General features: G+C 41.2%; 1 protein-coding gene and 1 pseudogene across 2 annotated transcripts; one reads left to right on the top strand and one right to left on the bottom strand.

The window, feature by feature from the left end:
- Window positions 1-639: 639 nt before the first annotated feature.
- Window positions 640-5,711, top strand: LOC136351576 (GDP-fucose transporter 1-like; annotated as a pseudogene).
- Window positions 5,712-10,307: 4,596 nt separating this feature from the next.
- LOC4345385 (pirin-like protein) lies at window positions 10,308-14,335 on the bottom strand. Of its 2 annotated transcripts, none has more exons than XM_015795108.3 (7): window positions 14,139-14,335; window positions 13,851-14,029; window positions 13,051-13,089; window positions 12,847-12,875; window positions 12,600-12,662; window positions 11,149-11,252; window positions 10,308-11,031 (listed from the first exon to the last, which is right to left on the bottom strand). In XM_015795108.3, the coding sequence occupies exons 1-7, from the start codon at window positions 14,270-14,272 to the stop codon at window positions 10,521-10,523; spliced, it is 1,059 nt and encodes a 352-aa protein (XP_015650594.1). In that variant the 5' UTR covers window positions 14,273-14,335; the 3' UTR covers window positions 10,308-10,520. The 2 variants fall into 2 exon arrangements, with proteins under 2 accessions (XP_015650594.1, XP_015650595.1); XM_015795109.3 differs by having other exon boundaries at window positions 13,851-14,026.
- Between the last annotated feature and the right edge of the window lie 1,410 nt (window positions 14,336-15,745).

Below are 15,745 nucleotides of genomic sequence, written 5' to 3'. Positions count from 1 at the left end.
AGCGCCAGTCGCTCCGCGAAGATCTCCCCTCGTGCTAGTGGTCAACGGCGGGACACATTGAATGAAACAGATTAATGTGTTTGGGTGTTGCAACGGCGCGGGCGTCGGGTGACAGTTGTTTCTCCAATCGGACGGCTGGCGCGCGCGTGCTGCATCGGACGGTCGTGCGAGGCGTCCGATTTTTCGGCTCGCGCCGTACGTCCGACGCGTATACGTCTCCAAACATTCAATAAATAATGAAAGCTAAACTAAATAATTTGGCCTACCAAGATTAAATAATAGAAGCCAAATTACACCACAAACATGCCCCTCCCTCTTCTCCCGATCCGCTCAACCTCGCCCACGCGCGGGTCGCGGCAGCTGCCGGCCGGCCGCCAGCGGCGGAGCTCTCCCTCCCCCTCCCGCGGGAATCCGTCCACCCGAGATATATACTGTCTTGAGCTTTCTTGGTAAGACCCCTCGTCGGAGCGGTGACTGCTCTGCATTTCCCCTTTCCTCACGAATGCGATCGGAATCCGAATCTCACCTGCGGGATCTGCATCTCGGCCGATTGGTGAGAGGCGTTTGTAGCTGCTAGGGCTCCGTGGTTCGGCTGCCTCTCTGTGCTCGAGCTTGCTGGCGATCATCAACAAGTATGCCATGACCAAGTTCAGCTACCCTGGCCTCCTGACTGCACTTCAGTACTTGACATCAGTGGCTGGTGTCTGGACCCTCGCAAAGCTTGGACTACTCTACCATGATCCCTTCAACTTCCAGACCGCAAAGAAGTTTGCGCCGGCGGCGCTTGTGTTCTACCTTGCCATCTTCACCAACACCTACACATCTCCTGAAGCGTGCTAATGTGGATACCTTTATAGTGTTCAGATCGTTGACCCCGCTTTTGGTTGCCATCGCTGATGATACTGCCTTCAGGATTCAGGAAGCAGCCATGTCCTTCCAAGCTTACAATTTTGTCCCTTGTGACTATTTTAGGAGGTGCTGTTGGTTACGTGATGACATATTCGGGGTTCAGCCTCACAGCCTACCCATGGGCAGTTGCTTATCTAGTAACTATGGGCCTGCTTGGAGGAGCTTCTAGGAGCTGAAGATTTTTTTAGAAGCTATTACTGCTAGAAGCTCCACCAAATAGTCCAGATTTTCACTCAGATTATAAGAATCTATAGTTATGAAATCCAAAAATAAATTAGAAGCTAGAAGCTGGGTTTCTCAGCTTCTACAGATTCTTACCAGCTAGCTTCTCACCAGCTACTTCTCAGAATCTTAAGTTCTCATAAACTGGGCTGAACACATGGGGCTTCGTACTCTACAACAATCTTCTCTAGCTGGTAATCGCTCCTGTATTTTGGTTTTTGACTGGAGAGCACTTATCAGTCTTCAGATCAGCCATTGAATCAAGGGGCCAGAGTTGGTTTGAACTTGATGCCTTTGTGACAGTTTCCTTGTCCTGTGTTTGGGCTGCTCATTAGCTTCTTTGGTTTCGCAGCAAGGAAAACAATCTCTGCCACGGCTTTCACAGTAACAGGCGTGTTGTCAACAAGTTTCTCACGGTTGCAATCAATGTTATGATCTGGGATAAACATGCGAGTTCAATTGGTTTGGTTTGCTTGCTCTTCACTCTGGCTGGCGGGGTACTCTATCAGCAATCAGTTACAACAAAATGGAATTCTCCACTGCCGCGTGAGGCTGTAGCTAAGCAAGGGAATGCTGATAATGATACAGCTGAGTTAGATGAGGAGAAGCAAAAGCTTGGTTTCTTCTCCTAAGGACTCTACTGTCTGAAGTCTGAACTACAATCTTTCCATCATAAATCCAGTTTTGTTCTTTTGTTTGGATAGGCATCGGATGCTTCAAGATTTTCATAATCATATCCCACAGGAAATTGAAGAGGTAGTATTGTTATTGTAGCATGGTACCTGCACTCACATTACAGTTACACTTTTACTTAGAATCTTAGATGTGTTCATGTGCCCTGTTGTTCTCTAAGTTACTCATGTGGTTTTTATAGGATGACTTGTTCTCTTCATGACAGTGCCATACCTATTTTCGTCTTTTTTAGAGGTGTTTTCTATTACTTATGGGATAGCTTAGCTCTCCTTCATCAAGATACAGCTGTAATGGTTAATCATTTCCATGTTAGAAAATCTCAAGCTAGAAGAGTGAGTTAGGTTTATGGTACTTCCAAGACACAAACATGAATACAGTATGTTCTTGTCAATGGTATTGCAATAAGTCAATATCTCCTTTCTGATATACTGATTGAGCGATGATGTACAATTCATTGGACAGTTTTAATTGTTTAGCACCATTTAAATTTTATGGCTATACACCGTGTTTCACAGTTCAAATGCCAATGATCTAGTCCTTCACATATGTGCATTTCCATGTTCAATCTAAATGGAAAATAAGCGATGTTTTTTTTTTTGAAGCAAGAAGGTAGAGCGTGCTCTACCTTATAGTCATTTCATTAAGAGAAATGAGGTTTACAAGTTACAGGTTATAGCAGAGGGGGTATTAAGAAAGGGGAAACGGGAAAAATAAAATAGACAAAAGAAAAGAAAAGAAAAGAAACAAAACAGGGGGCTGGAATTACAAGGGTATATACAAAGTAATGTCACAACTACAGCCCTGCACACCAGGAGAGAATTCGTTCTTTGGTTGCTTCATTGGCTCTCATGCTCCGGAGCTTTAGTGTGTCTGAGATTTGTTGAATGATGAATTGCATGTTGTCAATTTGTCTCTCAAAAATCATGTTGTTGCGTGCTTTCCACAGCGTGTATGCGCAAGCTGCAAACCAGATAGGTTCAATTCCTCTATTTGAATGATTTCTGTCAACGACTGCTTGAAGGAAAGCTGAGGATGATTCAGAATGGTTTGCCAGGTGCAGTAGGTTCATTTTTTCCCATAGGCTATTAGCATTCTTGCATCTCAGGATGATGTGGTCAGCTGATTCTAATGCCGGGCAAAGCGGGCAGTGCGGATCTTCGCTCCAGCATTTGCTGACCATATTCGCCTTGGTGTTAAGCCTGTCTTTGAAAGCCAACCAAAGGAAGATCTTACAGTTTTGTGGGATGGTGTGTATCCAGACATATTCTGCCGGTTTCCAAAGGGCTCCATGGTAAGTCAGAAGTTGGTAGGCATTTGAGGTTGAGAACTTGGGTACAGAATGCAAAAGAACTCTTGTGTCAGGAATCTCAGGGATGGGGCTAAGCCTGTGCAGAATTTGCATAAGCGAGTGCAGCTCTAATTCTGCTTGGTAGGAGAGGTTAGGATGCAATTTGACATGCCAGGAGTTTTGTGTAAACTGTGAATCTACCGTGCAGTCCTGATCCAGAGCAAAGGAGAATAGAATTGGGTGTGTGAATTGTAACCGTTGGTGCAGCCAATTATCCTTCCAAAACAGAGTAGTTTTGCCGTTACCAAGGGTTACCTGAGTTGCAGCACTTAAGGTGTTAAACTGAGATATAATGAGCTTCCAAGTGGGGGTATCACTGGATCTGGGGAGTAACTGTACAGTATGCTTCAGATATCGCCTTCTAAACCAAGTTAGTCATTGGATTGTTTGGGCAAAAGAGTACCTTATGTCCTAGCTTTAAAATTAAAGCTGTGTTATGTGCCCTGAGATCTTTGACCACCTTGCTGTTTTTGTAGTAGAACTGTTTGCCATGCCACCAAGCAGTGACCTCCTTTTATGGATTTTTCCCCTTTCCAAAAGAAAGCACGCCTTATCTTGTCCGGTGCTTCGATAGATTTTTCCGGCCAGATACAACATGACATGTAGTATGTCGGGATAGCTGACATGACTGCGTTGATCATAGTTAGCCTTCCTCCCTTTGATAGAGGCAACCATCCGGCTAGATATCTGTCAACTTTTGAGATGACTGGCAGCAGCATGTTATGCGAGATTTTTGTGGTTGAAAGAGGTAACCCAAGGTAGCTGCAAGGGAGTGAACTAGCAGGGCAATGTAGAATTTGCGTCACCATAGTTTTTGTTGCCTCATTCAGGTGTATGGGTACTAGAGTGCTCTTATGGTAATTTATTTGCAGACCTGAGAAATTTGCAAAGGAATCCAAAATTTCTTTAATTGCTGTTGCTTGGTCAGCTTCTCCTTTTAGTAGGATCAGGGTATCATCTGCGTATTTGCAAATTGGGCGGTGCTCCTTCAATGTCAAGTGGGTGCTTTAGGATTCCTGTGCTGAATGCTTGCTGAATCATTTTTTGGAGCACATCAGCTACTAAAATGAATAGATAGGGTGATAGAGGGTCTCCTTGCCGTACCCCTCTTTTGTACTGTATCTGTTCTCCCTTTTGTCCATTGTTGGTGATCTGAGCTTTGCCTGTGCATAATAGTGCTTTGATCCAACCAATCCTTTTGTCCGGGAAACCTCTTGCTTCCATGATTCGGAACAGTGCGTCCCAACTGACGGTATCAAAGGCCTTGTGAAAATCTAGCTTGAGGACTATCATTGGTTTCTTGCCCTTCAAAGCTGACTGTACCAGTTCTGAGGCGAGAATGAAGTTCTCTGTGATCGACCGGCCACGGATGAAGCCTGACTGCATAGGGTCGATCAACTTTAATATTTCCTTTTGCAGCCTGTTGGTTAAGGTTTTGCTGAGCAGTTTTGGGACACTGTGCAGTAGGGATATAGGTCTGAAGTCTTTGATGTGAGCTGCTGCTGTGACCTTTGGAATCAGGGTAATGTAGGATTGGTTGACACCTGAAAGATCTATGTTGTTGTCAAAGAGGTCTTGAAAGACTGCTTGCAGATCCGGTTAAATATTGTTGATGAATCGCTTGTAAAACTCATTCGTGAATCCATCGGGTCCGGGACTCTTGTTATTTGGCGCACTATGGATGACTTTTACAATTTCTTCCTTGGTGAAGGGTGTACACAGGCTCTGAAGACATTCTTGTTGAGGGTAGAGCAGAGGTAGTGTGAATGTTGGGTCCGAAGGGGAAGTTTCACTGAACAGCTGCCTGAAGAAGGAGGTTACAATATCTAGCTTTTTGCTATCGTCATAAAATTTAACACCATCTTCAATAAAAAGTCTGATTGAATTTTTTTGTCTACTTACTGAAGCCAGAGTGTGATAAAATCTTGTGTTTTCATCACCTAGTGTGCAGAATCTGATACGAGCTCTTCTCTTCCATTTTTGCGTGATGAAATCATTTAGCTCATTGCAGTGTTTTTGAATCCTCTGTCTCAGGTAGTATTCCAAATCAGTCAGTTGACGCCACTCCTCAATTTTGTCTAGGTATTCCAATGTGTCTTTGTTGGCTGACAGGAGGGTTGGAATGCTGCGCTTATTTCTGTTCCAGGCTTTCGTGCTGGCTCGAAGCCGTCTGAGTTTGTGGTTGAGCTTGGAGATTGCTGTCAGGGGTCTGGTTCCTCTGCTCCAGTTTGTTTCTGTCATCGCGATGAAATCAGGCATCTGCAACCAGTAATTTTCTAAACGAAAAATGTCTGATTTTGAACAGTTGTCCGAGAACTCAGCGAGGATGGGGATGTGGTCTGAAGTTGTTGCTATTAGTGCTTTGGCGGAGGCGTTGGCGAAAGTTTGGTTCCAGGCGGTGTCGATCAGAACTCTGTCAAGTTTTACCGAAGTCGGGCATCTTCTCTTGTTTGACCAAGTGAACTTTCTACTAGGGATGTCTATGTCAAACAACCCCTCACCATTAATCCAACTGTTGAACTCTTCCATTCCTCTTGTATTTATGCTGTCATTGTTCTTCTCATGTGGGAATCTGTATATGTTGAAATCGCCGATGCGCATCCAGGGCTCAAGGCGTGTGGTCCTCAAGGCAGTGAGCAGATCAAACACTTCTTGTCTCTCGGAGTTGGCATGGGGAGCATAGATGTTTGTGATTAGGAAGGATGTTTGATCGATGGTGGAATGGAAGGAGCAGGTGAGGGCAGCTTTGAACTTTGCATTTCTCCAGGCTGTGATCAGTCCTCCTGAAGAACCGGTGGAAGACTGGTAGTGGAAGTTTCTTAAGAAGCTGGGGCTGTGAAGCTGTCTATATTGCTTAACTTAGATTCTTGGATGCAAACAATATCCGGCTTGTGCTCAAACAGGGTTGACTGAACTAAATCCCTCTTTTCTTTGTCTCCGAGACCTCTTACGTTCCATGACAGTATTTTCATTGTAAAAACAAAAGAGCTCTGGGGACGGTAAGCTGGCGCAGCAGTTGAGACGCTCTCGGAATCTCGAGTAAAATGTGATGCTTAAGTGACTCTTCCAGTTCCGAAAAGAAAAACAAGTTGTCGCCGGCGGAAAGAGGAAATGGAAAACATAGAGGGAAGAAAAAAAGTGCTGAAAAGCTTATCTATCTATCTATCTATTATCTTCTATTATCTATTATATACTAAAAGTCCATTAAACTTCCTATAAACGCTCCCAAGCCGTCACGTGGTGCTCCTACAAGCGTTCCTAGGCCGCCACATGGCAGAGTCTAATCTTACCATCGATTTTCATTTAAATTGGTGGACCCATTATTCTGTATCGTTAGATTAGATCTATACCTGCCATCAGCGGTGGAGCCAACCAAAAAAGGACGTGGGGTCATCACTGTGAACCAATATTACCGATAAATAAAACCATGAAAACTGCATGGTTTTCGTACGTCAATCCAGTAGTTTGAGAACTCTCTTTTTTATTACGGAGTTTTGAAAAAAAAACAACACCGATATTTTTTTTTTCTTCTACACTGTTGCTAGAAAATCATCCAATGAGCTTGCAAACCAGCCAGCTAATCACAAAAATTTTAATTAGTAGCTGTGCTCATACAAGATGGACCAGGTGGACTGGGGTTAAATCAATAATTTTACTGGGAGCACATTCAACTACACCATAGGTAACAAGAAACCCTTTTACATGCCGGTTTTTCTAACCGATACCCAGATAATAGCACGGATGACTTTAGTCATCGGTGTTGGTGGTAGAATCGGCACCTATAATGTGTGTAGGTGCCTGTTTTGTACCAATAATCGACACCTATACCGACTTATAGGTGCCAATTATGGACCATCAATATGCCACGTGGCTGGCCTTGTATGTGTCCATTATTTACAACAACCAGCACTCAATAAATCAGAGAAATCGAAGAAATTATAAGAAAAAAGAAATACATATAGCCATCAATTTTAAGTTAATACGGTGGACCCAATATTTTACACCGTCAGATCTATCTTTTAAAAAAATCCCAAAACCCATCAAAAATCATCTCCACCGCCCTTTTCTCCTGGACCTCCTCCCCTCACGGTGACTACGTACATTCATCCCTCCCACTTTCCTTCATTTCTTTCTCTAACTTAACTATTCAACTTTAATTGATGAATCCATATACATATAAATAGCTTAGATTTCTAATATAAATGTTTTAAGAGCAAATTTTTAAGCACCATATTACACAAATATTAAATTTAGATTCGATAAACGCTCCTAAGTCACCACGTGGCAATCCTACAAATGCTCCTAAACCACCATATGATACTCTAATAAATTATGAAAAAAACACAGAAATTATAAGAAAAAAAAGAAAAACATCTCACCATTGATTTTTTTCTTTAAATTGGTAGGGCAAATATTTTCAATCACTAGATCTAATCTTAATCTTAACCTACTTAAAAAATTCAAGATGGCACGCGTGTTCTGTCGCTTGATGACGCTATCCATGAGTCAACCACACATACTCCGCGCATATGTTCCGTTAACGAGAGAGAGAGAGAGGCATCATTCATATGATAAAATCTTCCAGCCTAATCGTAATGCAGTGTTGCAGTCCATCAAAATTAATTTTTGTATATGTTCACTGCATATAAATTAAGATACGAAACATCAAAGAATAAGCACAAACAAAGTTTGACGTGACCTAAATGAACAGAACAAGGAAATTTGATCGTATCATGCATGGAGGAAGTATGGCTTAACATAGCATGAGATGACAATCAAGAAAAATAAGTCACAACTAACCTAATTAGATAAAACCCTGTATAAGGAAACGTTGCTGCAGAAATGATGAATGATAATGACAGAAACATAGTACAAAATAAATTTATTTCGTAGCTAAACAACGTAATCTTATATGTTACTTTGTACAGTTTGCATCTTTAGTTAATCATCCAAAAAAGCTATAAACACAGTTAAGATTATGTGCTTTGAAAATTTAGATCAAATATAGATTCAACATCATAAGACAAAACTAAGGTGGTATGGCTTTATGAAAGAAGAAACAAAAGAGAGAGTTTTCGACCAGACAAATCATCGAGGTGCTAGAAATATAGAGATTAGAAAAATAACATTAACTATACTTAGTGAGAGTTAAATGTATAATTATATATATGATTGTAGCAGATATAATAAATTGGCACGAACATAAAAAAAAAGCCTAACTATGTAACAAAAATTTAGAAGTGGAAAGATGATAGGCACTAATTTATGCCCACTACAAGCTAGCTAAAAAATTAAAAAAAATGTCAATTTGTAGTAAATAAATTATAACTCTAATATAATTTTACAGAAAAATATTCAATCTATGATATCAACAAAAATTTCACATTGTAAAAGCAATGACACGTGAGCGGTTATGTTTAGACATCAAATCATATTTCCATCGAACTACGTGGAGCCTCGCACAATCTTTATGAAATGGCATATGGGTTGTATTCCACATCGCACAATTAAATTGGACCTCACGAAACTTTTTATTTTAGCAATGGAAAAAATCCAATACTTTGAGAAAAGAAATAGAAAATTAACAGTATCAGAGCAGGACACAATGAATGAGTTATAATATCTAGCATGCATTGCTAATGTTATTTCACATACGAACTATCGAATATTGGCACAAATAATTTTAAGTCTCTTATCCAACTTTTTTAATCGTTTAAACAATTATATTCATCGCAGTGCTTTTACTCATACAATTATATAGATCACTTACACCGAGTTTGAATCAGTGTACTCCCTTAACTATACAAAATATCTCATTTTATGTCCCAACAATATTTTTTTATTTACTTTTTTATATATATTTCAAACGAGTCATATTTGCTTTCACACATATAAAGACACAAAAGCCAATGATAAATATGTGCTATCCTAAATTCCAATGTGTCATGGGTTTTTTACTCTTGCGTGTATATAAGCCACTAATAGCATTACATAATTGATGGCCTTTCATATTTAAAAGTTATATTTTTCATATTAAATTTACATTTTATTACTCCTGTTGACTAGGTATTTTTAGAAAAATATCATATGGGTGCCACATATCATAGATAGATAGATCTTGTGCAAGAATATACTTGCATGCATATGAATTAGAGGTAAGGATAGCTGGATACACATAAAATATATTCATTAATTAATAAATTCTTAATATTTCATAAGAAAAGAGCGAGACGATGAACATTCAATTAAAAAGAAAGGAAAAAACATATTAATTTAACTTGTCAAGCATGATTTTAACGAATTAATATACATGCCCGCGCATCGCACGGGCTACCTTCCTAGTTGCAAAAAAAAAAAGAAAAATCTGGAGGCAGGCAATCAAAGAACGAAACAACAGATGTAACAGGTGGAAAAAACTGAAACGAACTGACATTCGACTGGAAGTAAACAGTAAGTTATTGTTCCAAAGTTCAGTTGATCGTGAAATTCCCTTATGACCTTATCTTACAAATTCAGAAGCAGAGTTCAGGAAACCAGTGTAACGGCTGGTACCACCAGTTTCTTGAAATGTTGGTGCCCATCTCCAGAACTTCTCAAGTATGACGAATCCAAATATTTTTGGCCTGTTATTTTTTTCTGCTTTAACTGATTTTAATATTCAAGTTCAAATTTTGTATCAAAATTTATGGGGAGCTGTAGAGAGGATATCACTGAAACAGGTGAAAAATAGTTTGACCATGCAGCTGTGTTGCACCTTAAATTGTTTGTTTAATCCTATTCACAATCGGCAGGTTTATCGCCTAGTTTTTCATCAAACTGATATACATTATGTTCTGCATTTAACAAGACACTACAAAGGATATACCATGGAGAGAACAAACTAGCTCTGTTTTCTAAAATGGCATTTTGGCACAAAGGCATGTTTGACGTTCCATGGAAACATAAACAAGATGACCACCCAGAACAACAAAAAGAAAAAAAAAACACTTCGTTCTCCATTTGTATTTTATACAATGAAATTCAGATTAGCAATGTAGCAGCTGAAGTAGATATTCTGCAAGATGATTCAATGGCATAAATTTGATTCTCACACAAGATGACCACCCATAAATTTGATCAGTAAGTTTTAACATCGTTTCAAACACAAAAATTGAACGAAATTCAATATTCGCATAAGGTTATTTTACAGGAGTTTCACACGGCACACCTAATCCTCCATTTTATCTTACATCAACTTTGCAACGAAATTCCCTAAAATTCCTATCCTCCCGCGCAAACGCAGCGTTCACCTGCGACCTGGATGAGCTGATGACACCATGGTCACCGGCCTCGCCGTCGCCGGTGACCATCAGTGCGCCGCGGCGGCGGTGGCAACGTGGTCGGAGCTCCAGCCGGCGGCCATCTCGAAGCCGTTGCGGCGGTTCCGGTAGTCTTCCCTGGCCTGCTCCACCTCCTCCCGGGTGTTCATCACGAACGGCCCGTCCTTCACCACGGCCTCGCCGTGCGGCCGCGCCGCCACCAGCAGGAACCTCGCCGCGGAGCGCTCCGTCGCCCGCGCGGCCACGCCGTCGCCGCCGCCGCCGAACACGACGCAGGTGTGCGCGCCCGCCGCCGCGGCCTCGTCCCCGAAGACGGCCTCGCCGTCGATGACGTACGAGCACGCGCTCCACCCGGGCGGGACGGGCGCTCGCAGGCGCGCGCCGGGCCGCATGGCGACGTCGAGGCAGAGCGCCGGGGTGCGCGTCTGGAGCGGCGAGCGCGCGCCCAGGGCCTCGCCGGCGATCACCTTGACGGACACGCCGTCGCGCTCCGCGGCGGGGATGTCGTGGCTCGCCAGCTCCTGGTACCTCGGCTCCACCCTGCACGCACGCACGCATCATGGCCACGGCACGGCACGGCACAGCGAGTGGTCAGCAACTGTTACGTAGTAGCCGCCATTGCTGCGGCTGATGAGAGAGGCACAGGAAGAAGAGTACATTTTGTCCTTGGAGGAGAGGTTGATCCAGAGGTTGATGCCCCTCTGGACGCCATGGCCGCCGGGCATCTCCGCGTGCACCACGCCGCGCCCCGCCGTCATCCACTGCCAACGACAACCATGCATACACCAAGTTAGCTCTCTTTACCGGGCTGAGTTCGGGAGGCAAGTTACATGGAAAACAAAGCAAGTGATCAGAGCGAGATTAATTAATTATTAAACTAAAAAAACTTGAAAAATAGATTAATATGATTTTTAAAGCAATTTTTCTGTAATATTTTTTTTGAAAAGACATACATTTAACATTTTAAAAAACATGCACGGAAAACAATGGAGGTAAGTTGCGAAAGAAGAGGGAAGAACATAACCAATATTCCCTCTTTTCCTTTCCAATTAATCTGCACATGAATTCGTTTGATCAATTTATTTTAAAAATGACCCCTACTGTTTGTTGTCAAAAATCCTTTTGTGGTTATCAAAAGTAACAAGCAAAGTTGCATCTCATGCACTGCAAAATGCACAGAAAATAGTCTTATAGTCAATCAAAAGGTATCCAGTGGAAGTTTAAGTTCAGGTCGCATTCGGAATGGAGGAGTTTTAGAGGACTTCTCCTGTAAGATTCCTACGTTTCAAAGAGCCATAAATAATTTCCAGGTGTATAAATCTCAAACTACTTGGAGTAGAACTCCAGCTTTATCCCCTAGAACAATCAAACATAGTGTTCTTTCTTATTTGTTCGATAGTAACCTTTTGTTCCTTTTTCTTCGGCGTGACGGCAATATGCAATGGTTGTGTATATTCCAGATGAATAGATGCCACGAGTTGTACTTCACTATTAAAAAAAGTAGATAGCAACATTTTGCATGTTTAGAGTACCTACTCCACTAGTGATCACACGCTGACACTATGTCATAGTCATTTCAAGTTTTCAGAAAGTAAATACAATTAACTCAGTTTTCAGACAAGTCGTTCTCGAGGAATTAATGTCTTTAATAAGTACTACCCCTACATCTCTGTACCCGATTATATTACTCTTTCAAATTATTATTGTCGTTATATCTTTTGTCATAGTTCAAACACCTGTATCAGCTTTAGCCATTAATATATATTTCTAAAAATTCGTCTAGCTATTATAACTACAAGTGAATTATATATTATGAAAGTCTTTTTTATGGTGAATCTAAAAAATAAACTTATGATGTTAAATTATATGAACTTTTAGAAAGTAAATGTCAATGATATAAATGTTTGGCTTTAGATAAAGTTAGAACGACAAGTAATTTGAAATGGAGAAGTAATTACTTGAAGAACAGTACTATAACACTATTCATAGTTGTTGTTAGGCTGTTAATTTCAACGAAAATAAGGAAAAAGGAAAACAGGGACAAGTTATAAAGGATATTGCTCTGAGTAGTCCAACTCTAAGTTTAATGGTACAGTTGGAGACCTAACCTGAACATCTCCTGTGTTGATGGTGCCCTTGTGGCCTGAAAAGTCATGGTAACTGAAGCCTCCCTGAAAACAACAGATTAAAATTAGTTAAGAACAACAGTTAATTTGTCACTAAATATTCTTTTAGAAAGAATGAGATGGAATTGTGTGACAGATTAAATATATTCTTGGTGGTTTTCCTATTACAACTGATACGCCAATACTACAATATTGTTGATGGAAATGAATCAAACTGTTAATTAGTTACCTCGAGCATGTAGGTAACATTCTCGAATCCTGAAGGAACAGGTGCCACATACAAAATGGAAGAAAATTGTAAGATCAGAATTCAGGAATAACATATAATAACTATACTTTATTAAAACTTAAGCTAAATTAATTGTTCATGAGATTAGCGTGTAAATATAAAACTATGCACAGCTGTATCAACGGGGATTAAGAAATCACAAACCTCTGTGGGGATGATCATGGAAGCCGGCTGGTGGAGAAACTGTAAAATAGAAACAGAAAGGGAACGTTAACAAGGTGTGAATACTCTGTTGAATAATCATATGAGAGCTAGTTGGTGACCTGAAGGGACATTACACGATACTCAACATATATCCGTTTGGAAACCATTTTTCTTGATCACTGGTTACTCCAACTAATTAATTCGTGTGCCTACATAATATCCTCCGTTGGTGAACTCAAAATAAAAATTACTTATAGTCTAATTTTTGAGTTATATGATGATTAATATGATATAAAATAGCTAGAAATAGACAAGCTACCTGGTGTCTAAGGACATCGGGTAGTTACATGTAGGTACGTCATTGATACTCCATCTCATTTTTAATAGATGACGTTGTTAACTTTTGATTGAAATTTAAATATTTGTCTTATTCAGTTATTCAAAAATTTACTACAGCCATTAAAAAAAGTCATTCTTGAATTCCGTTAATGATAAAACAAATAACAACAAAATAAATGATACTGAATCATTTTTTTTAAAAAAATAAGATGATCAAACATCATAAAAAAGTTAATGACATCACTTACTTAAAAGAACATGTATTAGTATGTGCTCAATGCTATAAAACCGTCCAGCCGTTTAATTAATCCAAAAATCCTCATCTTGTAAGGGACAAATTTATTTTTTGGGATTCAGTCAAAGACGTACGTTTTCAACTTGTGTACACTACTAGAGGGGAAGAGAGGGAGGCGAGATGAGCGAGAGAAGAGAAGGTAGATGGGTGGTGGTACAGTACGTACACTCGAACTCGTCGAGGGAGATGAAAGGATCGAGGCTGTCGAGCTCCTTCCTCCCGATGCCCCTCCTCACCGCGAACCCCTCGCCGACCACCCGCCGCTCGCACTCCAGCGTCCGCGCCACCGCCCGCGGCCTCCTCACCGTCCTCCCGCCGCCGGCGACGACGTCCCCCTCGCAGCTGCTGCATGCGGCCAGGATCGATCACAAAAACCACCAAGAATTCAAGCAAACTCAAACGAGGAGAAATTAAAGATCTCGATCGAGACACAGTACACCGAACGATGCTGTACCTTTTGTCGGCGGCGGCGGTCACCGGCGTGTGGTTGGCGACGACGAAGACGTCGATGGTGGTCTCCGGCGCCGGCGCCGCCGCGGCGGCCATTGGCGGTGGAGGGAAGGAGGAGATGCAGGCGGCGGCAGACATGGCCGGCAATGCGTGGCGATGTGTGGGTAATATAACTAATGGTGTTGGTGCGGATGATGGAATGAATTCGCTCGCCCTCGTCGACTCTTATATACGCTAGCTAGCCCGACGAAGACGACGACTAGTTCAGCACAGCTCCAACATTTCTATTCTTTTTTTTTATATAAAAAAACTACGAATCCGAAGCGCGGGAAAGGAACAGGTGTGAACGCTAAGGCGGGGAGGGTGGGCCCACCGCCAACCCTATGCGGATTAGTAAATGGCGATAGTGTGAACGGGGGCGGCCCGCCGTGGATCCCCACCCTCCGTATCTCGTCATGACGTCACCCCTTGCATGCATGCATGCCGTTGTTGGTCGATCACGGCCGCCGGCCGACCCTAATCCACCTGGGCATCTCATGTCTGATGTCTCCCTTCCTTTCTTTCTTTTTTTTATTTTTCTTTCATTTTTTTTAGAATATATCTCATGTCTCCCTCAACAGCCATTTCTTACAATGAAGGTTGTTGACATGGGTTTGTCATAAAAGGATTTATGTAACTCACATGTGTGGAGGAGAGGAACTCGTTGGATCGAAACACAATAACTAAGTTAACCAGAGGGAGGTGTGAATGGTTGGTATACCCAAAACCTAAACTTTTTGCGAAATTAAAAGTTACTCTCAAATTCGACGGATCATGGTCCGACCGAAGGTGAAGCGCCGGTCTGACTGTCTAGAAGCTATCGGTCTGACCGGTATAGATCACCGGTCTAATCACCAAAACCTGTCGCCGCCTCCTGTTGCTGTCGCCGGTCTGACCGCCGTTGTTCCGCCGGTCTGACCGGTCCAACAGTAACCCTGTTCATCCCGGTCCCGATAAAAACAGTAACCCTGTTCATCACCTGAAAATCAATCATCTCCAAAATCACTTTGCCAATAATCTTCAAATATCAAAACCAATAATCTTCAATGCCAATTGTTCATCATAGAATAACAATGAAAAACACTTTGATTTTACAGAAGTATAGAGAAAACTAACGACATACTCTCTTCCCCGTTTTAGGTTGTTTTCTAAAAAAATTAATCAAGTTTATAGAAAAACATTGTAACATTTCCAACGCAAAACAAACCTACTGTCAGAATTAAATTATTCAGTTATTAGATTTTTTTTTATGTACTTGATGAAACAAAGAAAATCAAACCGTCTTGAAATATGAAACCAAAACGATATGAAACCAAAACGAGAGTAGTTAGCATACTCCCTCCATACTCATAAAGGAAGCCGTTTTGGACAGCGACATGGTCTACAAAACACAACTTTGACTTCTTGTTTCTATAAAAAAATTTATTGAAAAGTGATATATGTATACTTTTATGAAAGTATTTTTCAAGACAAATCTATTCACATAATTTTTACATTTTCAAACTCAACAACTTAAGAGTTATTCATAATTTATATTTTCAAGGTTTGACTTAAACATTATCCTAAACGATT

Source organism: Oryza sativa, chromosome 8 (genome assembly GCF_034140825.1).
Source record: "Oryza sativa Japonica Group chromosome 8, ASM3414082v1".
NCBI lineage: Eukaryota > Viridiplantae > Streptophyta > Magnoliopsida > Poales > Poaceae > Oryza > Oryza sativa.
Note: the sequence above shows the minus strand (reverse complement) of the source record. Positions and strands in the feature narration are given on the sequence as shown.

Coding starts and splice junctions, on each gene's coding strand:
- LOC4345385 (XM_015795108.3), bottom strand. CDS start 14,272: ATGTCTGCCGCCGCCTGCATCTCCTCCTTCCCTCCACCGCCAATGGCC. Junction 14,030..14,138: donor ACCGCCGCCGCCGACAAAAG/GTACAGCATCGT, acceptor GGCCGCATGCAG/CAGCTGCGAGGGGGACGTCG. Junction 12,876..13,050: donor CCATGATCATCCCCACAGAG/GTTTGTGATTTC, acceptor CTGTTCCTTCAG/GATTCGAGAATGTTACCTAC.